This window comes from Phycodurus eques, chromosome 23 (genome assembly GCF_024500275.1).
Source record: "Phycodurus eques isolate BA_2022a chromosome 23, UOR_Pequ_1.1, whole genome shotgun sequence".
In the NCBI taxonomy this organism is placed as follows: domain Eukaryota; kingdom Metazoa; phylum Chordata; class Actinopteri; order Syngnathiformes; family Syngnathidae; genus Phycodurus; species Phycodurus eques.
In genome coordinates this window covers 2,733,579-2,758,349 of record NC_084547.1, presented here as the reverse complement: position 1 = coordinate 2,758,349, position 24,771 = coordinate 2,733,579, and the positions used below count along the sequence as shown (strand labels likewise).

Sequence of the window (24,771 nt, the reverse complement as noted above, 5' to 3'; positions counted from 1 at the left end):
ACATCATTAAACAACATTGGTAGCATCACATATTCTAAAGAAATGGTCAAGTTTTAAGCTAAATGTGTTTATTAAACTTCTTTTCTTGGTTTGACGCAGCAGTGGACAAAGCACGCCTGAAGATTCAGTGGAACAAGCAGGCAGTCTGAAACAGGCGAGTCCAACACTTTTTACAATTGTAGGCATAAGCCGAACAGAGTAACAAAAAAAGTCCAATGTTTAGATGAGGGTAGGTTTTGTCACGCACCGTCTGAACCGTTTAGGGTGTAAGAGACGCACGACGTCGTCTTTTTCCAAGAAAATGTTTTTCGAGGCTGCGTCTCACGTCGCCGTCGTGACCGTTTTCCTTTTTTCCAAGCAGCAGACGCCGGGTGCCGCGCCACCGTCGCGGTTCGAGGTGGAGCCCGCCAAGGATCGAAAAGTGGGCAAGGTTGTCAAGACGACAGTGACGACTAGACGACGGTCGCAGGACACGAGCAGGGAACACTTGGAGAAGGTTAGAGAAAAACTGTCGCCACTACGTCACAAGTAGCGAGGGTTTTATTCTTTTCGTAATATTTCCATTTTATTGTAACAGTACATCTTCGCCACAAATGAATTTTTTTTTCTTCATTTCTGGCTTTCTTATGTCATTACATCTTTATTATCGGAACATTGTTACTTGTTTTGTAATATTACGAATTTATTTCTGGAACAATGCAGCTTTTTTCCTAAATCTGACTTTACTCACATAAGATACCAACTTTTGTCTGTAACTTATTAGGGCTTTACTCTCGTAAAATTACTACTTTTGTCTTATTCCAACTTTATTTCTACAACAATGCAGCTATTTTTTTGTGATATACAGACTATTCTCATAATTTGTCATCCTTTTTTCCCTCCCAATATTCCAACTTTATTCTCACAACATTGCAACTTTGTTTGCAGTATTATGACATTCTTGTGCTGCTACGTTTCCTCGTAATATTCCAAATGTATTCTGCTAATCTTCCAACTTTATCCTCATGACATGAATTCTCCCCGTAACTTCTTTTATTTTATTTTCTTTTCTTTAAATAAAACCATGATTTCTTTACATTCTCTTTTATCGTCATTTATTTTGTTTTTATACAATACGGTGGCATTTTTGGAGGACTGTAACAAATGAACAGCATTTCAATTCATTTCAACGGAGATAATTGGTTTTATACACAACTAAAAGTACGAATAAACTCATTCAGTCATATGAACTCATGAATATTTGAGTACAAAGCGGCAGTTGAATGACCTTTTAAACGATGCACTATTTTCCCATAGTGTTTTGTGTGTGTTTTTTTGTGTGTTCAATTTGCCCCCTCAGACGCCCGACGCTTAAAGTCCGGCGGGTGAGCGGCCGTCATGCAAAAAGCAGCAGCTGCGCCCCGACAGCCGTGCGAGGATGAGCGTGGGAGACCAGAAAAGTCATCGCGCCCAGCAGCTGCTTCCATCTTAGTGGTTAACCACGGATTCTTTATTTTCTCTCTTGCGCCTTGTTTTTTTTTTTTTTATTGGGGGGGTTATTTATCTTTTGCTCCTTTTGTGGCCAAAGACTTGCGACCCTCTTGTCCCCGTCATGTTTACTGTATAAGCGACCGCGACGGTGAACAGATGATCATCAACTATCTACACAACCTCTTCACGCACCTTTATTGATTTACAGCTGGTTTGCCCAGTGTAGTCACGGCTAATCTGTGTGCGTGCCAAATGTTTTTCTTTTGGTAGACGTGTCGAGTCCTCTGTAACGTCGTCGCAGCCCCTCAAAAATGTGTCGGGAAGAAAGACGTGTCGGATTGATGAAAAGCTGTCAAAGTGCACAATTGTTCGTGAATAAATTCCATACAAAGCCGGAGGCTGCTCCTCAGCAGAGTAGGTAGAAGAGTCATCATTTTGGGATGGAAAAAGTCGGAATTTAATTTATTTAAAAAAAGAAGAAGAAAAAAAGAAAATTTCAGAAAAAAAGGTGGCATTTAGATATTTTTTTAAATTTAGCTCGGGAAAAGCTCATCTCATAGAATGCTAATTTTACCAGAATAGCCGTAGTTTTGAGGGTACGAATAAGAATACTGTAATCGTAATTTAGAGGGAAAAATTATTTGAGGATTTAGTCATTTTATGACGATCAAGTCAGAATTCCAAAAGAATAGTCGTAATTTATGAGTTGTAAATCGTGAAAATAAAGTTGCAATTTCGAGAGATTGCTGAGAACAGTCGTAATTTCGAGAGACAAAAAGTCCATCCATCCATCCATTTTCTGAGCCGCTTCTCCTCACTAGGGTCGCGGGCGTGCTGGAGCCTATGCCAGCTATCATCGGGCAGGAGGCGGGGTACACCCTGAACTGGTTGCCAGCCAATCGGAGGGCACATAGGAACAAACAACCATTCGCACTCACAGTCGCAACTACGGGCAATTTAGAGTCTCCAATTCATGCATGTTTTTGGGATGTGGGAGGAAACCGGAGTGCCCGGAGAAAACCCACGCAGGCGCGGGGAGAATAAGCAAACTCCACACAGGCGGGGCCGGGGATCGAACCCGGGTCCTCAGAACTGTGAGGCTGACGCTCTAACCAGTCGCTCACCGTGCCGCGAGACAAAACGTCAATTTATGAAAATAAAGTGGACGACATTGCATTTGTCATTTAAAAGAAGAAAGTCATACTTTTGAGGGAGGAAAAGGTATTTTTATGAAAATGGTCTAAATTGTAGGGGAAGAAAGTCACGTGGTGGTGGTAGTATTTAAAATCGCTGCCAGCCTTCCCAGTTAAAATGGATATTTGACTTCTAAAGCCGTCAATGGCAGTGAGTGTGTTAAAAAATAACAATAAAAAAGGAATAATTTTTTTTTGGATGCTTCAGTTTTATTTGAAAGTTCTTTAAGGTACCATAACTTGGTGGTGTTCCGACGGAATAATAACCAATAAGAAATCAGCTTTTTCTCCTTGCTGCTGTTAGTTTGTGTGCAGCGTGGTGGATCCGGAGCGATGAAAGTGGACGTTGATCCAGGTGCCGTTGCGTCGGTGCCACACGCGCGTCTCCTCCGCCTTGGCCACGAGTGCCTGCATGTCGTTGTTGATGTTCTGGGTGAGGCGGACGTACGCGATGCAGGCGGCGTCGTCTCCCAGCAGGTGCACGCGGGGCTCCACCATCAGCGTGTGAGGGACGCCTCTGGGCGCCACTGAAAAGGCAAAAGCACACCCCAAAAAAAGAAAAAAAAAAAAAAAAAAATGATTTTCGCACTGAACGCTCCCACTCCTACACTCCTACATATTCCGACTCGGTGCTCCTACTGCAGGGTTGTTCAACTCGTTTCGGTTAAGTTGGCCGGACCACAATTTTTGTGTCTTTTAAAAAGTACTTCCCCGAGTACTTTCTGAAAATATTCACATTTATTCATTATTATCTTGTTGCAGATCACTGGCGCAATCTGAAATTTTTAACAAAAATAAAAATAAATCAACTTTGGAATTTGTGAGCACGCGCCATTCAGTTATGCATCCTTTGTAAATGGATACATAATAAACTACAAGTTGTGGCAGTGCATGAAGAAACGAAAAAGGTTCCACCAACCCAACCTCTTTTGAAGTCAAGCTTTTGATTTTGGAATATTCAATGTTTTAAAAGATTTCTACAGGAGGAATTTATTTTCACAGAACTGTAGTGCGAAGGTATGTTCCTGGTTCTGGCCCGCGGGCCGTGTGTTTGACACCCTGTCCGACAGTTCTAAGTTGCTTTTTTTTTTTTAAATGTAATATTAGCACATTTTTATTGTAATATTGCAAAGTTTTTTTGGGCAGAATTCCGACCTTATTCTCCCGCAATTACAATGTTTTTATTTATTTATTTATTTATTTATTTTATTAATATGACATTTTTTTGGCCAGCGTCTCGACTTCGTTCTCATAACATTACGACTTTTTTTTTCGTCGTAATATTCCAACTTTTTTTTTTTTTCTTGTAAATATTCCAACTTAGATTTTTGGGTAATATTCCAAATTTCTAACTTTCTTTCGTAGTATCCAACTTTCTTTTTTGTAATATTACGACCTTATCCTCCTACGATTACAATTTTTTCATTTGTATTTTTTTGCTGTATTCCGACTTTATTCTTATAACATTACCACTTTGTTCTCATCCTTCTCCCACTTTATCTTCCGAGCATTGCAACTTTTTCTTGTATTATGACAACTTTTTTTCCACAATAATTCAACTTTCTTCATGTAAAATTAGGACTTCTTGTAATGCACAACTTCTACCATTTCGGCTTGTTCTTTGACAACTATTTGAATGTTGCAGTATTCCAACGTCATTTTTTTGCCACTTTTTCCTTTCAAGACGACCACTTTTCAGATCATTTTCGGACTTGATTCTCGTGACATTTTCACGTTGTTGGTGTGCTAGTCCGAATCCATCCTCATACATAGCACTTTTTTTGCGTATTGTAAATTAATACAGTATATTACCGTTTAGGAAGAAGTATTCATGGAACTCCATGCTCTCCACTAAGACGCCCAGGCCTTCGGACTCGAAGCTGGTGAGTCCCGGATCGCACATTTTCCTGAGACAGAAGGCGAAACCATGAACGAGCCCCGTGAATTTTCGCGAGCGGACTGACTGACTTGAACCAACTTGTACGCGTCGTAGTCGCTGAAGGTGATGGCTGTCAGCAGCTTCTTCGTGACTTCGATGATCTCCTGCTGTCGGGCTAGTAGACACATTTGGAATAATATTCAAAAGGACTAATCATAGAAATAGTAATATTTCAACATTATTGTCATGATAGGCAAATGTGCGTCTTCGAAAATGTCTTTTTCTGTTTTCTGACAGTCAAATATAATTGGATGTGAAACTGACTTGGCTAATGGAGCATTAAACTGAGTCGTAACCATTACACACGACGTAAAAATGTAGTCAAAGTTCAAAATTTCGATGACTTAATTTTCGCGAGGACATCTTATTTTTTTCTCATAATATTACATCTTTTCATTGTGTAACATTCTGAGTTTTTGTCTCTTAATGTTAATTGATTGGACTAACATGACTACTTTTTGACTTATGCTCTCCGTTGCATTCTTGTAAAATTCCAACTTCACTCCCATAACATGAGAACCGTTTTTGTAATATCACAGCTTTAATTTTGAAATACAACTTTTGTGTGTGTGTGTGTGTGTGTGTGTAAGTGTAAGTGAAATATTCACCTTGAACGGCATCAGGCTCGGTACTGTTCGCAGCCCACTGCACGGTCACTTGGCTGCTCACAATCTCGAGGGACAGCAAAACCACAAAAAGATGGCAAAGCATTTTTTCACGCGAGAAAATGTTTTTCTCTTCTGACAAGCTTGAATCCAAGCCGTCCAATTTAAATCCACAAGCCCACTTTTTTGATTGGACAGTTGCACAGATAAGCTGTGTTGGTTTTGAGGTGTCCTTTTGGACTCCCGCTGGACTTTGTATAAAAAAAAAATAAAAATTAAAAAAAATAAAAAAATTTAAAGCGTGCGCGGGCCTAAAACAAACCCAGTTGTGATACAATCAAATACATACAGGAATGATGACTTTTTTTCTCTCTCATAATATTGCCTTTTATTTCTTTCAACCTTACAACTTTCCCCCCCCCCCGCGTAATATTCCAATTTTATCCTCAACCTTTTTTTGTCCCCTCCACACAATATTTAGATTTTATTTATGGAACATTAGGACAGTCTTCTTTTAAAATTCCAAGTTTATACTCCTGCCATTATGACTTTTTTTTTCTGTAATATGGCTCTTTATTCCAGCATTACAACTTTTTTTTAATAATATATATATGATAAGAGGATCATAATAGTCCCACTTTTTCACACCAGAACTTTTTTCATAATTGTCTGATTTTATTCTTTTCTTTTTTTTGGAGTATTCCGACTTTACTCTCAAAACAACTTTTTTCTGCCTTATTCTGACTTTTCTCCCAATAATATTCCGACGTCATCCAACCATCACTTTATTTGAACATTACAACTTTATTCCTTTGGACATTACGACTGTTTCTCTTTCAACATAACTTTTTATCATAACATTCTCCTAAATTATAACTTTTTTTTTTTTTTTTTTTTCAGTATCCTGACTTTTTTCTCCCAAAAACAATTTCAGACTCTTGTAATATTTTGACATCATCCTGCCAAAACCTTTTATCGTAATGTAACATATCCTATTCGTGAATTATTATTATTATTGTTGGGGGGCAATTTTCTCGTAATATTAAAATCTTTTTCTTTCTTTTTCTCCTTAAAATTGACCTTTTGCAGTATTCACACTTAATCTTCATTGTTTTTTTTTTGTTTTTTTCCTCGCAATATTCCGACTTTATTCGACTAGCGTTTTTGTAATATTACGGTTTTTTTTTTTTTTTTTTTTGTCATAGTGCAACTGTTTTTGCAGTATTCTGACTTCATTAATTTTTCTCACCAGACTTATTCCCCCCCCCCCCCCCCCCCCCCCCCCCCCCCCCACACCTTAACTTTTCCCCCCTAATAATCGGATTTTATTCTTGTAACATTACACCATTCTTCTGTTGTTTTCCGACTTTGCTCTCGTAACATTTTTGGGGCGTTATTCTGACTTTCGTTCTCATGATGTTCCAACTTGATGGAAGGAGAGAGGGGGGGAAAAAAAGAGGGAAAATGCTTCCACGCGTCCTAAATGTGACTGCAGAGGTCAGGCAGGATATGGGTGGGACGAGTCTGATTCCACACGGTGTAAGCCGAGCCCCCTCAGCTGTTGAGTCCACTGAGGAGGAAAAGAAGCATCAATCTCCTTTTCCTCTTTGCCTTTAAAAGCGACGGAGAGAGAAAAACAGAGCGAAGGCCAGCTGGCCGAATTTCAAAGCGCCCCACCTGTCCAATTCCAGATGGTCTGAGAAAGGAATCGCGGGCGGAATGTGAAACATTGAGCGAGCAGACGACTCCAGCCGGGAAACAGGAGTTCAGAACGCGCGACCCAAGGTTGCGTTTATTTTGTCGGCGGTCCCGCGGTCGGGTCGACAATTAACTGATTATTGTTCATATCCACTTTAGAAAACAACAACAACAACAACAACATAAAAATGTAAAACAATTTCAATTAAAAGCCTATGAGGTCGAACATGTGTTGGGACATTACAGTCGTATTTTCATCACCATATACTGTCACAGTTTTTAGAATGCTTTTTTTTCCTCATAATACTATTCTCGATTTTTTTTCTAAAGCATGACAATTTTGGGGGGGTAAATAACTTTTTTTCTAGTAACTTCATGACTTTTTTGCCTTGTAATATCCAGACGGAGATTTCGTAACTACGTAACTTTTTTTCCGACTAGCAGTACGACCTTTTTTTTTTTTTTTCAATATACGTTATTTCTGTAACATTCCGTATTTTCCAACGTTATCCTATGAGCGTATTTGTTCTCGACTGTTTTCCTTTTTTTGTGTGCGTGTGTGTAATATTAAGACATTTTTTCATGATATCACCACTTGATTCCTTCAACTTCATCCTTTTGTGTGTGTGTGTGTAATTATTTTGTAAATTATGACTTTTGGGGGCGGAATATTATGACTTGTAACATTACAACTCTTTTTCTGTATTATTCTGTTTTGTAATATTCCCACCTTATTCTCCTAACTTCCCCCCCCCCCCATAATATTCTTACGCTATCATCGTGAAAACAATTTCCCCTACTTTATTCTTGCAATGTCATGACATTTTTCATCATTTTTGTCATGCTTTGTGACATCTTTTTCCTCAGTACATTTCGACTTTATCCAAGTAGCACTACGACTTTGGGTTTTTGTAACTTCACGTTTTCTTGCAACATTACAACCTTTTTCCCCCCCAGTAATCTTACATTATCCTTTATTTTTATTTTTTTGTAACAGTGGCTTTTTTTTCTTCCATCATGACACCTTTTTTGTAATATTCTGACTTTATTTCTCTAACATTACGTGTTCTTTTCTGTACGTTTCCGACTTTATCCTTTAACCATTGATTTATTTATTTTTTTGGGGTAACCTATGGACTTTATGGATTTTTGACAGTGTGTTATCTTGATCTTTTTTTTCTTCTTCTTGTAACTGTGACCACGACTTTATTCTCAAAACAGTTTTCCTCATAACCTACGAATGACTTTATTCAAGAAGCTTTTTTGAAACACTTGAAAGTTATTTTCATGATATTCCGACGAGTTTGCAATAGTCTGACTTTCCTGTCATAGCGTTACGCCGTTCTTTTTCTCGTTCCCTAGTAGTTCGATAACATGAAAACATTTTTCTGAATCTCAACGTTCTAAATTGAAATGCTCCGAAGGCGCCCACGAGTCGCTCATGTTCCCCCCGCCCCGGTGGAAATCCCGCCACTGGAAGTCCCGAGCGATCCCTGAGAAACGTTCCGTCTCGCGCAAAGACGACCGCCCCGCTACTCTCGGCCCTTTCTGTTTCAGCCCCGTCTGCTGCTCAGATGGTTGGTCAACAGATGTTCGTATCTCTGCCCGATCTCCTCCTTGTACCAGGGCCCCCACACACCCCCGTTGTACTGCGGGTTGGAGCGCAGGTCTTTGGCCGGGTAGCGCACTCGCACCGCCGTCTTGTTGTACCGCGCCAGCCGCGCGAGCATCTTCTTGACCACGTGCGGGTAGCGCTGCGACAAATCCACCCGCTCGTAAGGGTCCGAGGTGATGTTGAAGAGCCACAGGGACTTGCCGCGGTCCCAGCGCACGCGTTCGTTGTGCCAGCGCAGGGTCAGCCGCTGGGCGGAGAAGCAGAGGTGGGAGTTAAGTCTCGAGCGAGCCTTAATCTTCAACTTTCAAGCAAGTCGTACAATCTCACCCAGTCACAAAGTACACCGTCGTCCCTCGCCACGTCGCGGTTCACTTTTTGCGTTCTCACTGTATCGCAGATATGTAAAAAAAAAAAAATTTCCTCGCGGATTTGTCGCATTATCGCGGGAATTTGTGGTGATCGTTTTCCCACACGGACTAATGTTACTCACGTAGCAATAAGCGCCAGCCAGGACGAAAGAGTGCGTTCAAGACTATGTCCAAAATTTGGGATCGTTTCGCACTTGTATGTGAATGGAAACTGGCTAACGGCTAGCCAGTTCGCAGCCAGCCGACTGGACACTCTCATTCGCTGACGCGCACGTCACTCACCGGGCCAGGCTGGAGTCTTTTCAAGCCGCGCACATTCAAAGTCACATATGCGACAGTGTAGGTCGTGAGGATGGCGACCCCAAGAGGACAAAAATAATACCTGCACCTCACATGTGTATTTTGCATTGCTATTGTGCATACATCTTTAAATAATAACACTAATAAAAAAAAAAAAAAATTATATGGTGTCTCTATAGCGTCGATTTTTACCCACAGATTCTTTGGGGGAACCCATCCTCTGGTATGAGTTGAACTTGCTGCTTTTGTGCTCAGGCCTGTGTCCTATCTACAGCAACATAGATGTAGTGCTTTGGCACCATCTTGTGGCCTCTATCGGCAATTATAAACCTCTTTCGTGGAGGGCGTCCGTTGCGCCGGGTCTGGAACGAACCCCCCGGCGATGAACCGTCAGGAATGAGTGAACGATTCTGAAGTCACCCGAAAAGTCGAGTCGATTCTTTCAGGAATTTGAACACATTCACTGCCATTGACGGCTTTAGAAGTCAAATATCCATGTTAACAGGGAAGGCTGGCAGTGAATGAGTTAACCAAGCAAGTTCAAAGTCCTACAATTGAGTCGAGTCCACTTATACGATTCAAGTCCCCCACCTGTGTAGAGAAGGTCTGGGGAGGTACCCAGTCGCTATAACCGGGTACCCCTGTCAGCAGCTTCCAGTGGCCCACCCGCAGCGCCGCTTGCACGGCCGTGTTCCACAGGCCGTACCCGGCCTTCCACGAGCCGTTTTTGGCCTTCACGTAAATGGGGTCGATGTTGTGGAGGATGTCCTGGCGGGGCGAGGGGAGCCCTTCGCTGATGGTTTCCCAGACGTCGTAGCCGTCCAGGTTGAGATCCTCGTCCAGAGTCCCTTCGCCCAAGGTGACCAGCGTCGGGAACCAGTCGGTGATGTGCACCAACGAGCGACACTTGGTGCCCTTCTTGACCAACAAGGGGCTGTGGACGAAGCCCACCGCCCGGATGCCCCCTTCCCACAGCGTGGCCTTGCTCCCCCGGAGTGGCCAGTTGCTCCCGCCGACCAGCGGCTGCCCCCCGTTGTCCGAGGAGTACACGATGACCGTGTTGTCGTAGTAATGGTAGCGTTTCAACGCCAGGGTCAGGTTGCGTACCGCTTCGTCCAGGCAGGAGACCATGGCTGCGAATTTGCGACGGTGAGGGTTCACGATCCCCTTGTAGCGCTCCAGGTAGCGAGCCGGAACCTGAAGCGGCGAATGCACCGCCTGATAGGCTAAGTAGAGGAATAAGGGTTTGCGAGGGTCGTGATTGGCTAAGATCCCGATGGCCTTTTGCGTATACATCAGCGTGGAGTACAAGCCTCGGTCCTGCTCCCACGCGGCCTCTTCGCCCTCGTACAAGTCGTAGCCGCACATCCCGGGACCCTCGCACTTGTAGTGGCTGTAGTAGTCGCCGCTTCCCAGGAGCGAGCCGAAGAAGCTGTCGAAGCCGCGGCGGGTGGGCAGGCAGCCGCGTTTGTAGAAGCCCAGGTGCCACTTGCCCACCATGTGCGTGGAGTAGCCGGCCTGTTTCAGCTTCTGCGGCAGGGTGACGTTGTCCAGGGGGAGGCAGTTGGGCTGGGTGGCTCGGATGATGGAGTGCTGGAGGCCCGTGTGGATCTGGTACCTGCACAACAGAAACCGGCACCAAGTCACGACAAGTGCGTTCCAGGTTGTCACGCTTTTCACGTTTTTCGAGTTGCGAGCAGTCGGGTGGTGGTTGGTTGATTTATAATTATTATTATTATTATTATTATTTTTATGTATTTTTTTTTTGGGGGGGGGGACCTTCGTGTTGCGAGCAAAAATTATCACATAATCACTATCACAATATGAAGTAATATATTGATGCTTGACCAAACATCGTTATTGCCATGCAATGGTCTCCTTCCATTACGTCCAGTCAAACGCATTTCCTGTATCATGATACAATTGGTATCGCTAAACAAAATACTGGGATAGTACTGTATCAGTTACGGTCGCGATACAGCAGCAGTTAAATATTAAGCATGTAAAAAAATCTAATCAATAACTCGAGCACATGCACCATAACCACTATCGCAGTTTCGATAGCATGACGTACGGTATCTTGTCTCTTACGATACGTTGTCAAATATGACTTAAATATCGTTCTCGTCACGGTTTTCTTCCGATATATCGATTCACGCGCAACGGCCGTGTCGTCACACCATCAGTTATCGTCGTTCAGGATATCACAATCATATTGCAACGCTTACAACAGCATTACATGTTTGTGATTGATGCGTGAGTGTGCGTTACTGGCGTGAGGCGCATCGCACATTGGTTTTAGTCGAATAAGGTATCATAACGTATCGTTATACTGTATCTTGATCCTGGAGCAATTATTGACCAAGTAATTATTTATTGTTGTGAGGTACTGTACCAGTGATTTTCTTCCAATACAAAAACGAATGCGTGCGTCAACAGAAAAATATGGTTATAATATAGTAAGTATGTGTTTCCAGTGGAGTATTGGAAGTGGAAGTGTACCTGCCGGTCATGAGCTGGCTCCTGGACGGGCTGCAAAGCGGCTGCACGTAATAGTTCTCCAGCTTCACTCCCTGCGTGGCCAGTCGGTCCAGGGTGGGAGTCTTGATCTCGGAGCCGTGGTAGCCCACGTCCCGGAAGCCCTGGTCGTCCACCAGGATGAAGACGATGTGCGGCGGCGGCGGCGCCGGCGACTCGCGGAAGTCCGAAGCCCAGTTGGAGCTCCAAGTGCGAGACACGATAAAGCCGAGGAGCAAACTGAGCGGAACCCACAAAATCAGCATTTTACACACCCCGATCCCCGACTTTCTCTTTTTTTTTTTTTTTTTTGACCTTCTACCGTCGCCTTCCCATCGCCTTCACCGTCTTCCTTTTCACAACCCTTTTTCTCCAGGCATCGACGTGCGTGCGTCATTCCGCCAATCGCAAATGACTTCCACGCGCATGTTTCTGGAGCAGCTCCACGCCAGATGTCTTCCATCGTGTGGGGAAAAAAAAAAAAAAAAAAAAAAACTGCGGCCATGTATCACGCTCGCGGAGAAAACCGCGACGAGGCGCCCCCGGAGTGCCTGGGCGGGTCCGTGTGGAACTAAAAGCGGAAAAAAAGAAAAAAAAAAGCTTGACGGTAAAAGTGACAGCATATCAAATATTCTCGCCAGCGACTCCAAAACACATGGAACGAGGTTGTGCATCTATCACTACAGGGGACAGCCGTTTCAAGTTTTTATTATTATTATTATTTTTCTTTAATAGTCATCTGATTTCAAAACTTTTTTCGCCATTTGGAAGATGCTAAAAGTGGAACGCTGGAACATATACACTGCACTGTACGCCTTCCTTACATCAGCCCTACAAGTCCAATCCTGTCACTTTCGTGGTCCAAACACATTCCACACGCAGCACCTTGCGCTTTTTTTTTTTTTTTTTTTTTTTTTTTGCAATCCCAGGAGCCCCCACTGTAATTCCATAAACGTCCCGCTTTATCCTAAATAGAAGCGCGCCAGCTGGTCAAACCCCCCCCCCCCGCAACGCCCCGGTTCGGAATCCAACAAAGACCGCGTTGTACCGGGCCCAAAACAAGACCTGCAGCGTGTGAAAACCAGATATGGGGGAGGGGGACTCGAGTCAATTGACTTGACTCGAGTCGATTCGAGTTGCCGTTTTTTTTTTTTTTTTATTATTATTATTTTTTTTAATCATGACTTGTGACGAGGTTGCCAAATACTTAAGAAAGACTTGACTTGACGATCGACTTGGTAGCCAAGAGACTTGACTTGACTTTGACTTGAACACGTCAAACACCGGTTTGGAGTTGGAAGCCTGCATTTGAATTCAGACTGTCTGGCTTTTTATTTGAAACGAAGAAGCGTTGTTCATTCGCGCCAATCTGGCAACCCAGTCTTGCCAGTGTGACGTAGCCACCTGCGTCGACGACGACGGAAGGAGCTCCAAAGATGATCAAATTAGCATTTAACGATTGATTGTTGTCGATGAAGTCTGCTAAAAAAACAAAAGAAAAAACAAAGAAAAAAAAAAGAGGATGGCGACCTGCTGGGCTTTGCGACTGGCGCATTGAAAGACACAACAACGAACTTCCGTCACCACAAAACTCACAAAGGCAGGTAAGCTAATTTAACAGTTTAGCTAGCTGCTCAATCATTCGTAATAGTTCATAGATTGGTTTGAGACGATTAAAAATAAAAATGATGTGATTGTGAACGTTTTAGTACAGCTAAGTAACACGACTAAAGGTGGGACGGTTCGTAATAATTATCTTAAACTTTTGTTTCGGTTCATAAGCACGTAAAACTCTTCTGTTATTTATAATGAGAAGTGAAGCGATTTCCTTTTTTTTTTAAATTCTTTTTTTTTTTACGTTAATGTTACGTGTCACATTAAAGGTGGAAAAAAAATGTGGTGGCAGCATAGTTTGTACAGAAATAACGTTCTGTTAAATTGAGTTTGAAATACAACATGAACACAATTCAGTGTCATAAATCTCATCAATCATAAGCTCAGTTGTTGTTCATTGAGCTTTTATAAGGTGTAAATACTTTGGTTTTTTTTTAGTATTAGGATTTGTGAGAAAAACAAACGAACAAACAACAAAACATTTCATTACCACTCCAGTATATTGTATTGACTTGACTCGACTTGCTTGAAATTGAGTGGCGACTCGATTAGATTTTTTTCCCCCCGCAGTGGCTCTGGACTTGCTTAAGACTTGCAGGTTATGATTTGGGAGTTTTTGTGTTATGCTAAACAAATAGCTTGATAGAATACAAACAAACAACAAAACCTCTCATGTCATAGTCACCCTTTGACGCTGTTGTGAAATACGGCATTTTGCTGCCTTTTTTTTTTCTTCTCCATATTGCTGTTCTACACAAACGGCGCTGAATGAGGCGACGACGCCGGATCTGCTGCTTCCAAAGGGTGAGTAGTTTTGCTTTGACATTACTTCATTTAATGTCCGTACGCAGCTGTAAATGGTTGGTAAAATATTATTTTAAAACATTGCCTGCACTTGATAGCTGTTGTGTCAGCAAGTGTTTTTAGCACGTCGATGGAGCCACGCCCCCGGAGTATAGAAAGCCCACAGTTGACCAGCTTGTGGTCTTTGGGGTTGCTGCATAGTCTAAGTTGACTCAAAATGTGTTTCTGCACAGCACACTGACTTTCTTTCACCATACATCAGCTTCCGTGAAAAGGGCTTTTTCATTGCCCCTTAACCCCCCACCGCCCCCTTATTGACTGCCTGCACAGCATTGGAACATACACAGTCCCCCCATGGCTAAACATTAACACTGCACTTAAGGTAAATGATGTATTGCACACAAAACTTCTAAACATTTAACTATAAATGTACTGTTAAATACAACTTAAATGTACTGTATTTTAAAAAAGCTTTAAGCCACTGCAACATTATGCAGTGATTTTAAGTTAAAAAAAAAAAGTAAAAAGTAATTTATATTAAGTCTGTTTATTACCCTTTGAAATGGTGCCACATTTGTAAGCATTTGTGAGATGAGCAGCAGAGATTAAAATGTGCCCATGCAAAATTTGCCAAATCCTCTCTGCCAGTGACATCTTATTTTGCTCAGCCAAAAGACGATTTGGCAGCTTTTTCATGGGTGCAACCCGCGTAGTTGGCTCTGCTGCTCAACCCACAAATGCGTGTTGCTTACAGACACACATACCTTTACCAATGTTATATTTTAATAACCATTTATTATAAATTAAACACGCTTTAAAACTTTTTTTGTTTTAGGAAAATCCATTTTTAAATCTACATGACCTCTTTCTTTTAACACCATGTTGAGGATGTCGTGCAGTTCTATGGTGGATGTGCATCTTAATGAAGTTGAACAAAACATTCTTAAGTGGGAACAGAACATTACAAACCATCTTTATTTGCTTAGACACATACAGTGAACATTTATCATTAACATACAAAATGTCATTCTATACATCTATACATAAACGAAATACACCGACAGTATGCTAATTGTGCCTCAAAGTGATCATGAAATTGTAAGCTTGATTGGATAGAGAAATTACCTTGCAATCAAATTAGGTACAAAGGAGTTAAATCAATCAGAAGGATGATTTCAACTTACAAAATATAAGTGACGTGGCAGTGTTTGCTCCTGTGCTTTCGTCCATCTGAAGTGTCACTCATGCTGCTTTGTGTGTAAAATGTGCTGTGTTTAAAAGTTCCCAATCGCCTTCTGGAGCTCCTCCCTGATGGAGTTCAGCTCCACAACTCCATCATTGAGCACACTGGCGGCCTCTTTTATACGAGCCACCACTTCCTTCTTGAAGGCTCTCTTTATTTCCCGCGAGTTCTTGAAGTACTTGTCCATGCCGCTCTGAAGTCTTTGGACCAGCTCTAAGTTGCCGTCCGTGAGCTCCATGGCTCGCAAAACGGGCGAGTCCACCAAGCTGATCATCTGCACCGCCTTGCGCACCTCCCAGTCCTCGGAATAGTGTTGTGTGCCGGACCGGAGGAAAGGATGCCCACGCAGCTTGTATAGGCCGTGATTAACAAAGTGAAGGATCTTGGCCAAGTCCCGAAAGTCAGACTCGTACTCCTGCAGCACCGCCTCCACCTGCAAACCAGCCCACAAGATGACCTTAAAATGGATATCAAGAACATGGATTGAATGCTTGAAGGTCTTTCCAAAGCGCCGACCTTCTTGCGTTCCTGCACGTGGTTGACGTTATCCGAGATGGTCGCAGAAGCCGAAGTGATCCCTCCGGCGGTGGCCACGCCCACACCGACAGCCGTGACGATGAGGGAGGCGCCAAACGTGAACGGGGCCAGGGCCAGGCCGGCGATGGCCGTCACGCCGCCGACGGCCGCCGTGGTGCTGCCCGTGATGCCGGCCGCTTTAGCTTTCTGGTGGAAAGTGGCGAGGTGGTCGGCGAGGGCCTTGAGCTTCACCACGTGCTGCCACAGGACCTCGGCACGCTCCGTGAAAACCTTGTTGAACATGCGCAGGCCTCGGTTCACCTCGTCGGCCAAAAGGGTGAAGGACCTGCCAGAGGCAGACTGTTGTTACTCCGGAGCTGAAAAGTTGTGAAGAAGCTTACAAGCGTTTGGAAACACTTACTGGGTCTCATCGAGGTGTTTGGCCTCGTCATCTGATGGCAACTCGTCCCACTCTGGAAACAACCCAGCCACAGACCACAGATGACCACGTGGAAAAACGAGGAGAGCTTTTGTGAGGTCGCTTAGCATTACGAAACAACGCAGACTAAAATTGACAGACATTCCAGAAATAACTATATTGTTACTGTGACTTTTTTTTTTGCTGCAGTACAACCGGAGACAAATTGCATTGGCCAATTAAGAAAACCAAACTCTGGAAGTTGAAAGGGGCGCGTTGCGGTTTTTGCCATTTCAGTAACGTGATTTTCGGTTTCTATACTCTATGGAATCGGCCCGAGCTGTGACTCACGTTCCACTGTGTTCCACCACTCCATCAAGCTGTCCGTGTCCTGTGACGAACGAAAGGCAATTAGACAACAAACACACTGACGGCACTGCCGTGAGTCACACTGGCGTCACGCTGACCCCGTCGCCATCGCCGTCCTGCAGACCCGCCGCCGCGCGCTCGTCCTTCTGAGCCGCCAACCACTCGGCCTGGAACAAAAAGGAAGGGCGATGAGAAAGCCATTAGGAGTCTCAGCAGTCCATCGAAAACCACTGACGATTGGTTGCTCTGCGACACGCTATGAGCGCTATGTCGACAGAGATGGGAAACCGATTCCTTGTGAAGCTGAAGTTTTATCTTTCTAGTTTTGCATCTCTAAATTAGGTCAATAGATGAGCAGCCTGGCAGCAGGCTCGTCTTTCACAACTGACCTGCGCCGCCTCTGAGAGGTGCTCGACCGCCACGTCCTCCGCGGCGCCTTCCCAGGTTTTCTTCTGCCAACAGACAATTTGAAGCGCAGGTGATTCGAGAGCCCAAATCAGCGCTTCGCGTCGCAAACGATGCTCACCTTTGTTTTGTGCTTTTGGAAGGGTTTGTGCTTCATCTTTTTCTGCCAAGGGCGAGGAAAAGTGTGAGTCGTCCCCCCAAAAAAACGTGACATAATCCTGTCCCCCGGACCCTGTTACTTGTTTGTGAAGGCCCAGCTCATCCTGTTTGTACATGTAGTGCACTATGGGACTCCCGTGTTGCCTTCTGCTGAAGACGTCGTCGTCGTCGTCGTCCTCATTGAGACAATCGTCCGACTGCTGAGATTTAAAAAATAAATAATAATAATAATTATTATATATATTTAAATATCATAAAATATAGTGAAGCCAAAGCTCCCGCAGCATGCTCTGGAGACAAATCCAAAACGTACACAGGGCGTCTGTGCTCGAGCAGCATGACCAAATGCCATCGGCTCCCCCGGTCCAGATGAATTGTGGGTCCGCTTTGCTTTGCGGGCCTTGGGGACCGGGCCTTTGAACTTGTTCTTTTTCTAAAAGGAGGACACAACGTGTAATCCACTTCGAAACACAAAGACTGAGGATGACACATTATACTGCATGCGGAGAACATACTACAACTTACTATTGTAATATATTATAACTTGTGAATGAATTTAATTGTAATGCTTCAACGATGAGAAACTATTGAAATATGTGGAAAAGATAAAGCACACTTTCAAACAAGCACACAAACCGCTTTGTAGTCATCTGCCGCATTCTGCTCGTCATCATCCAGCTGCTCTGCTGGGAAGCTGCTCTGTTTAGGATGTAAGACCGGCACTTCGTCCTTGTACAACAAAAGACTATTTTAATCGGACACAACAGAAACGTACCTTGCACTGGATCGTTTTCATAAATGGAAAAAAATATCAATATACTTGGCTGTTGGAATGATGAAGTCTTTTTATCTCGTCCACATCCTCAAAGTTGTGCTCCTAGGACGACATTTGCGCCATTATTTGATTCACAAAAAGTAAAAGTGCATGCGAGTGTGTGAGAGTACCTGCCACGTGTCAGCTGCACCATAAAACTGGTCTCCTCTGTCCTGAAGGAAATAAAACGCACAACGTTGTTGACCACATCACAAATAACACACACTACTTTCCATTGGTACCTTTGAGTCTATGCGAGGGGTGTATCCATGCGCCCCCTGGGGCTGCTCTGCCTGAAAATTGGCGAATCCTTTTTGAGAGCCAAACTTAATCTTGATCTTCTTTTTGCCTTTCTGGAGGGAGAACACAAACTAGCAGTGGCTAAACAAGCCAAACGCTCGGGAGAGAGTCACGGATTGAAAAGACTTACGCTGCCGTAGGCGTCTGCCTCGTCCAGATGCGCTTGTGCCACCTCTTCCTCATCTATGCCGTCACCAAACATGGCCTCCTGAGGGAGAGCGGGTCTTAATATAAGCAGTCTAACTTCTTTTTACACTTGATTGACTTCAACTCTTACGCAAACCTTGTGGATCATTTCCTTTGCATTATTTCTTGATGAGGAAAAATTGTCAAAATTGGAATTTAAAAAAATAAATAAATAAAAAATTCACCAGCGTCAACCTGATGCTGCGTTCACACCGGACGCGAATTGCACGTTTCACACGATACGATTACATGTAGAGTCAATGCAGTTCGCATGAAAAAGAACGAATCAGTGCCGGGTAACGCATAAGAGGTACTTATCGATAAAGGAGATATTAGTGACGAGATGTTCGGAACTACATGTTACTTGCGGGGCCAAACTGAGCACTAGTTGTCATTTGCAGGTTACTTACAAGTGTTGGATGTTAAATACATAGTAAAATGTGTCACGAATAGTACTAGTCATACCGCAGAGGGCTCGCCATTGAGGCGTGCATGTCTGTGTTACCTGGGACCTCCAGCGAATGGTGGACTCTTTCATGTTCATCTTTTTCTTATGGGAGTCATCGTCCTGTCATAGGACAGGGAGAGCAAAGCAGTAAGCATAGCTGAAGTGCGGTCACCACAGCATTTATTTACCTTTCTCGCTGCAGCCGGATTCCGCTGGACCAGGCTGGTGGACGCACGCCTCAGCAGCTGGTTGACTTTATTCTTCAGAGGCTTTTTCTTCAGAACAAAAGGCGGTTGGTATAAGAGTGTCAGACTTTGAAGACGAAAAGGTTGAAGTGCAGAAGAAAATCCCTACTTTGGTTTCGGACCAACTTTGCTCTCCGTCTTCCCACTTGGCCGATGGCGTGTTCGTCTCGTAGAAATATTCCTGACGACAACATCATCAACAACAATAAAGACAGGAAGGATACTCCTTCGCCTCACATCACTTGGAATGATCCTGGCTAATTTCCGCTGGTACCTTCCCTGGAGGAGGTAAAGTCCAGCTCCGGCCATCCTTCAAGTCATCATCAAGTTTGTCCTAGCGAGTGAACATCTTTATAAGCACCAAAACGCTGTTAACATTTGAGCTTTTAGCTGCTTGAGTCACCTTTGAGGATCCTCTGGACAACCATGAAAACTTGCTCTCCTTGGTCTGTGACAGACGTGAACAACACAGTGAGCTAAAGCTGTGTTAAAGTGTTAGTGTTGTTTAGCAAGCAACACATCATCGATTATTATTATTATTTTTCTTAAATATATTTCGGTGTCAAACAGAAATATGTTACTGCTCCAACAATCTACGCTATCTGAGAGAGTTTCTTGAAACAGAAATCGGTTTTTGACAAACCACAGAGTGGATGGTCTTTGACTGCCGCCACTGATGGAAAACCCCAAGACCCTAGAGCAGGCGATTGTGCAAAGCCAGGGAGCTTTGCACAAAAGCTCCATTCATTGGCTGCTTCGGAGAGTGATGAAGCTTTACCCGGATCGACTTCAGATTGTTGAGCGTCATAATTATTCCACTTGAAGCCTTTGGAAAACCTGAAGACAGTTCTGGTAAAGCTTTATCACTCTTCGAAGCATCTGCTGAATCGAGGCGTTAGTGATGCCGAGTTCCAGTGCAACACTCCGGGTAGTAGTTCCCTGGCTTAGTGAAAATGAAAACGAACGCGTTGATTGTAAACCTGAATTGCTCTTCTGGAACTAATAAAGAAGTCTGAATCTGACAAATGGGGATTGTGTCACCTTGACATAACTTCCAGCATCATCCTGATCTTCTCCTCTTCCTCCTCCCTCAGAGTCCATCTTGAACTGAAACGAGAAGCTCAGCTTACTTTCCTTTCTTTTGGTCTCCACTGGTGCTTAAAAAAAGTCACTTCTTACCTTTAAGGATTCGCGGCGGAGTCGCAATTTTCCAGACTTGGAGGATAAAACACAAATATAGGCTCGATCAAAGTACAAAGTGGTGAAAGTGTGACAAGTGTTGGCTTACTGGTTTGAAGTCAGGCTGGAGCTGAGGACTGTCTTCTGGCCAGTCTTCGACACACTTTTCCTGTCAAGAAATTCCACTTATATGTTGCTTAAAAAAAACTCACGAAACCTTGGATCGACATTCCTTTCCACAAGCATTCGGAGCCCACCTGTCCAATCAGCAGGATGTCCTCAAAGATGTTGTAGTCCTCCTGGTTGAGCGCTTTATCGTCCTGCAGCACACAAAGACAATCAGCTTGGAATGATATATTGATCTGGCAGATTCTACCCTCCTGCTGGTATCCAGACACACACAGCACACCTGAGGCTTGGCTGCGGGGTCAATGACTGGCTTGGGGAGCGCTTTGAATGGTTTCGGAGGAGGTTTTGGCGGCACAGTCAGCACAGACTCGACCTTGACGAGCAGAAAAAGGTCACGCACAATTCAGGAAAGAACAGACGGGTTGTTGCACTGATCGGGGTGAAAGAGGTTTACTGTGTTCGCTGGCTTAGGGGAGTTCTCTGGCATGGTGGGCTTTTCCAACCTTGGAGGTCTGGAACGAGGAAGAGGCTTGGGCGGGCGCCTGGTGAGCTTCACCTGGTGCAGTGTGACGTTCAAGGAGAAATTTACAAACGGCAACATAACTTCAAATTGCAAACTTCAAACAGAAAACGCGACATACGTGGGCCAACTCAGTTGGAGAAGAGTCTGGCGACTTGTTCAGTTTCCGGGCCTGACTGAAGGGCGTCGGCTGGAGGATTCCGTGTTTGCTCCCTTGAGGAGTTGTGAGCACAACGTCACGCGGCGCATCAAAATGCTTCCATTGGACAGCTGACTCAGAAAGGTCCGATGTTGATTTAGCCAATCCGCTCCCGGGCAGCGTTCTGAAGAAGTCCTTGCTATTGGCCGCCTTTGCACCGAACAGGTCAGTCGTGCTGCCACCATCTCTGAATAGCTCCTTTACTATCGGGCTCGGAACATCAGAAGAAGGGGAGAATACATCCACATCAGATCCAGATAATCTGGAATAAGCAAGTTTGTCATCGTGTGAGAAATTTCCTCCATTTGTCTGAAACAAATGCGACTCGGTGGTCGAGGCCGAATAAAACGGAGCCTTTGAAGACTCGAACAGATCCGTGTTGGAAGAAGGCTGTAATGGGTCCGTAAAGACACCGCGATGCTTATCCAAGAGTTTCCCTGAAGGTGTCTTGAGGCTAAAATCGTCTGAAGAAGCTCGTAAAAGGTCCTGCATGCTGGAGCTCTTTGACTGCAGGTTCTTGAAAGGGTTCTTCGTATTATTCTCTGGTGAGTTCAGGTTTATGCTGTGATATTGCCCACTAGCAGACCCACTTTGAGTTGTCAGATAGCTGTCCGACACATGGTTTAAGCTGAAGGCCTGGACCAAGTCCTTCTGCGCTTCAGACACTGCGGCTCTTCCAGTTTCCTGCGGATCTAGCGGAGAATTCTGGAATCCAGGCGGAGGATCGAATAATCCGTCCAATCGCGCTTCCTGCCACAGTTTCTGCCCTACATCCTCGCCGCTGTTGTACATGTTCCCGAATTCCTAGCGGCACAAACACGTGACCGTTGCAACAAAAACATGAACCGCTGCCAAGACTGATAAACAAGGAATGCTGCCGGTCCGTACCGTACGAGAGGAATAAAATGGGTTACTGCTGGCCACACACTGTGGTGAATAAAAGACAAAGCATGTTAAACTGAATGTGGGTCATGAACTACAAGGAAGGGGTGGGGGGAATAAACTTCACCTGAGGGCTCGACTGGTGTGCTCCATTCTGTAACACAAAGCTACACATTAACATCCATAACATCAGGAGGCATTCAAACTGGTTGTGCACATCACACAGTGTGAGTGAAGGTGAAAACCAGAAGAAGAAAGAGAAAGAGAGAGAGAGAAAAAAAAAAAAAGGACCTTTGACCTCACCTGTCGCAGCAAACCGTCGATGGTCACGTTCGCAAGGCCGTCCTGTGGAAAGGAATTGGATTCCGTTATCGTTATGTCCCCCACCCCCCAAATATTCCTACTACGAATATGCAGTCTCTTAAAAAGCCTTTCTCACTTGGTTGCTTCTCGGCCCGTCCGCAGGCGACCCGCTGGAGTCTGAGGGCGCCGGAACGAGGGTCTGAGGTGCGACAAATAAAAAATAATAAATAATCGATGTCGTCATTGAAATGGAAAATAGGACGGCGTAAAAGTGACAAATACCTTGGGCTGATTGGGGAACGGGTTTTGTGGGATTTTCTTGAGCATGTTTTGCAGGACAACAAGACTCTACAAAGACAAAGACTCACTTTTACTATAAAACAATAAGAGACAACAAGTTGCTGGCTTGTGGTATGACTTGGAACTTTGCCGTGTACCTCTCCTGACTTCATATATACAGTGTTCCCTCGCCATTTTGCGCTTCAGGTTTTGCGGCTTTCAGTGCTGCGCGGGTTTTTCCAAAATATTCATCCAAAAAATACATATTTTAATTCATCAAAAAAATAAAAAGGAAAAAAATATAGCCATATCAGCAGCAATATTTCAGAAAGACGCATTGTTTCATGTTGATGGACGAGAGAGAAGGTTTCCCTGAATGCCAAACAAAGAGATGATTTGACTCAGAGGCTTTGTACATGCCTGTACTGTACTGTACATGCCACGGGCACTCATACAAGGCGCGTGATTGGTTCCCGGCGTGACATCGACCAATGAAAGCACGAGTGGATCTATCCCGTGAGCTGATTGACTGCGCATCATCGCAGCCTCACCCAGCATCTTCCCTTGTTGTGTCTCGCCAGTCTCGTCCACGCTGTTGACCGTCTCCCATACTGTATCTCCGTGTTGTGCTCGTGATGACGTTTTTTGTTTAGGCGCTAACTTTTTTGGATGAGTTAAGCCCTTACAATGCCGCAGGTTTTCACCTTTCGCGGGGGGTTCTGGTCCCCAATAACCGTGAAAAACGAGGGATCACTGTAGTAAACTTTACAACTGTGATTCCCAAAGTGGGTTTTACACCAAACTCTTATGGTATGCGAAATAATCACTGCATTAAATGTTGTAACTCTGCATCATGTTTCAGTGGCCTCAACTTTTTAAATCCAGTGCAGTACATTTGTTAAGTCCAGTTTTGTTAACTTGTAAGTGTAATGCATTTAACCACTTTTACTCAATTTGTACAAAAAAAAAAAAAAAAAAAAGAACACTTCTTCAACACTAACTTCCCAGACTACTACCGGTAGTTCTACAACAGTATATGTCATATTAGATCCCAAAAACTAAAATAAATATGCCAGATTAATTATTTTTCATTTATCGTTGAAGAGTAGGCTACTGTATATAAAAGAGCAAATTTAAATGAAATGAGAAAAAAGTAAGGCGACTCTTGGAGAGTTAAATGAGTTTTAAAAATTGGTGTCACATGACAGGGAGCATGACAGTGCAAAACACGCTTTCAGTGGCATGCATTTTGTTGCGTTTATAATTCGAATGATAGTCATCATTAAAAGAAAAATAAGTAACATTACTGGTCGTCTGTCGCTGGTGGCGCTCTCCCCCCGCTCGTCCCTCGCCCCCTCCTGAGCCTCCTAATTTCAAAAAACATTCAAACCATGCTCGAATTTCAACAAGAATAAAAAGAAGACAAAAATAATATCCATGAATTCATCTTTTTTTTTTTTTTTTTTTTTACTTACCGCGCTCGTCACAGCTCTCATGTTGCCTTTTTTTGCTCTGTTTCTGCTTGTTTCTTGAGGTGTTTGTGCTCATTACCACCCAGCTGCTGAACGCACCTGTGTCAAGTTTCCACGTCGAGGGCTCAACATCCGGTCCGTGACTTTCAGAGTAACGGCCAAGCCCAGAAGAGGAGGCAAAATTGATTCCTAACAGGTGTTAAAGCGCTCCTTTCATTCTTTTCGTATTCAGAATGGGACATCATGAAGACGAGGCACTGTATTTTTTGTTTTTGTTTTTTGTTTTTTTTACCGTTTACTGCTCCCGGTGTGTTCTTTTTGTGTCGTCCGTAAGGTTTTGCGACGCATATCCGGTTTGTGTCCGAGTGTGTTGACTTGACAAAGGGTGTCTGTCTTCTCCTTGTCACCGAGCTGAAAGATCACAATGCCGACCGACCGGTTGTCCTCGCTCTGCTGCTCTTTCGTCAGGACACATCTCCACCCAAACTTAAGCAGGTTTAATTTGATTTAGTATGTTAAGGGTCAATCCATGCACATCTACACACTGCTTGCAAGGAAGCCTCTGGATTCACAATTGAACCC

At 43.9% G+C, this 24,771-nt stretch overlaps 3 protein-coding genes across 12 annotated transcripts in view; 1 reads left to right on the top strand and 2 right to left on the bottom strand.

Annotated features, from left to right (window-relative positions):
- The window catches only part of LOC133398001 (ankyrin-3-like), a 29,075-nt gene extending 27,762 nt beyond the window's left edge, over window positions 1-1,313 (top strand). For 7 of the 9 annotated variants that reach the window (XM_061669526.1, XM_061669523.1, XM_061669525.1 and 4 more), the window contains 2 exons: window positions 100-154; window positions 362-1,312. In XM_061669526.1, the coding sequence (XP_061525510.1) occupies window positions 100-154; window positions 362-532 (226 nt within the window). In that variant the 3' untranslated portion in view covers window positions 533-1,312. Of the gene's footprint in view, window positions 1-99; window positions 155-361 lie in introns of all 9 variants that reach the window. The other 2 variants (XM_061669517.1, XM_061669522.1) reach the window with 2 other exon arrangements.
- A 6,367-nt stretch (window positions 1,314-7,680) lies between these two features.
- Window positions 7,681-12,148, bottom strand: arsj (arylsulfatase family, member J). The gene is made up of 3 exons (XM_061669054.1): window positions 11,691-12,148; window positions 9,780-10,806; window positions 7,681-8,767 (listed from the first exon to the last, which is right to left on the bottom strand). The coding sequence occupies exons 1-3, from the start codon at window positions 11,969-11,971 to the stop codon at window positions 8,459-8,461; spliced, it is 1,617 nt and encodes a 538-aa protein (XP_061525038.1). The 5' UTR covers window positions 11,972-12,148; the 3' UTR covers window positions 7,681-8,458.
- Window positions 12,149-15,071: 2,923 nt separating this feature from the next.
- On the bottom strand, window positions 15,072-24,293 carry LOC133397612 (uncharacterized). Of its 2 annotated transcripts, XM_061668707.1 has the most exons (33): window positions 24,193-24,293; window positions 24,025-24,084; window positions 22,721-22,786; window positions 22,575-22,637; window positions 22,439-22,480; window positions 22,263-22,289; window positions 22,142-22,180; window positions 21,176-22,057; window positions 20,989-21,090; window positions 20,815-20,907; window positions 20,663-20,725; window positions 20,515-20,574; window positions 20,406-20,441; window positions 20,268-20,333; window positions 19,630-19,674; window positions 19,501-19,560; window positions 19,336-19,407; window positions 19,170-19,256; window positions 19,039-19,101; window positions 18,478-18,555; window positions 18,290-18,400; window positions 18,179-18,220; window positions 18,054-18,110; window positions 17,870-17,962; window positions 17,547-17,666; window positions 17,314-17,433; window positions 17,196-17,237; window positions 17,059-17,121; window positions 16,768-16,836; window positions 16,652-16,691; window positions 16,304-16,355; window positions 15,883-16,228; window positions 15,072-15,799 (listed from the first exon to the last, which is right to left on the bottom strand). In XM_061668707.1, the coding sequence occupies exons 1-33, from the start codon at window positions 24,211-24,213 to the stop codon at window positions 15,398-15,400; spliced, it is 3,582 nt and encodes a 1,193-aa protein (XP_061524691.1). In that variant the 5' UTR covers window positions 24,214-24,293; the 3' UTR covers window positions 15,072-15,397. The 2 variants fall into 2 exon arrangements, with proteins under 2 accessions (XP_061524691.1, XP_061524692.1); XM_061668708.1 differs by lacking the exons at window positions 19,501-19,560; window positions 19,630-19,674.
- Window positions 24,294-24,771: the final 478 nt, after the last annotated feature.

Coding starts and splice junctions, on each gene's coding strand:
- arsj (XM_061669054.1), bottom strand. CDS start 11,971: ATGCTGATTTTGTGGGTTCCGCTCAGTTTGCTCCTCGGCTTTATCGTG. Junction 10,807..11,690: donor AGCCAGCTCATGACCGGCAG/GTACACTTCCAC, acceptor TCTGTTGTGCAG/GTACCAGATCCACACGGGCC. Junction 8,768..9,779: donor CCCAGACCTTCTCTACACAG/GTGGGGGACTTG, acceptor TTCTCCGCCCAG/CGGCTGACCCTGCGCTGGCA.
- LOC133397612 (XM_061668707.1), bottom strand. CDS start 24,213: ATGAGAGCTGTGACGAGCGCG. Junction 19,408..19,500: donor CTTTACCTCCTCCAGGGAAG/GTACCAGCGGAA, acceptor TGTTGTCGTCAG/GAATATTTCTACGAGACGAA. Junction 18,556..19,038: donor CCATTCGCTGGAGGTCCCAG/GTAACACAGACA, acceptor GCTCTCCCTCAG/GAGGCCATGTTTGGTGACGG.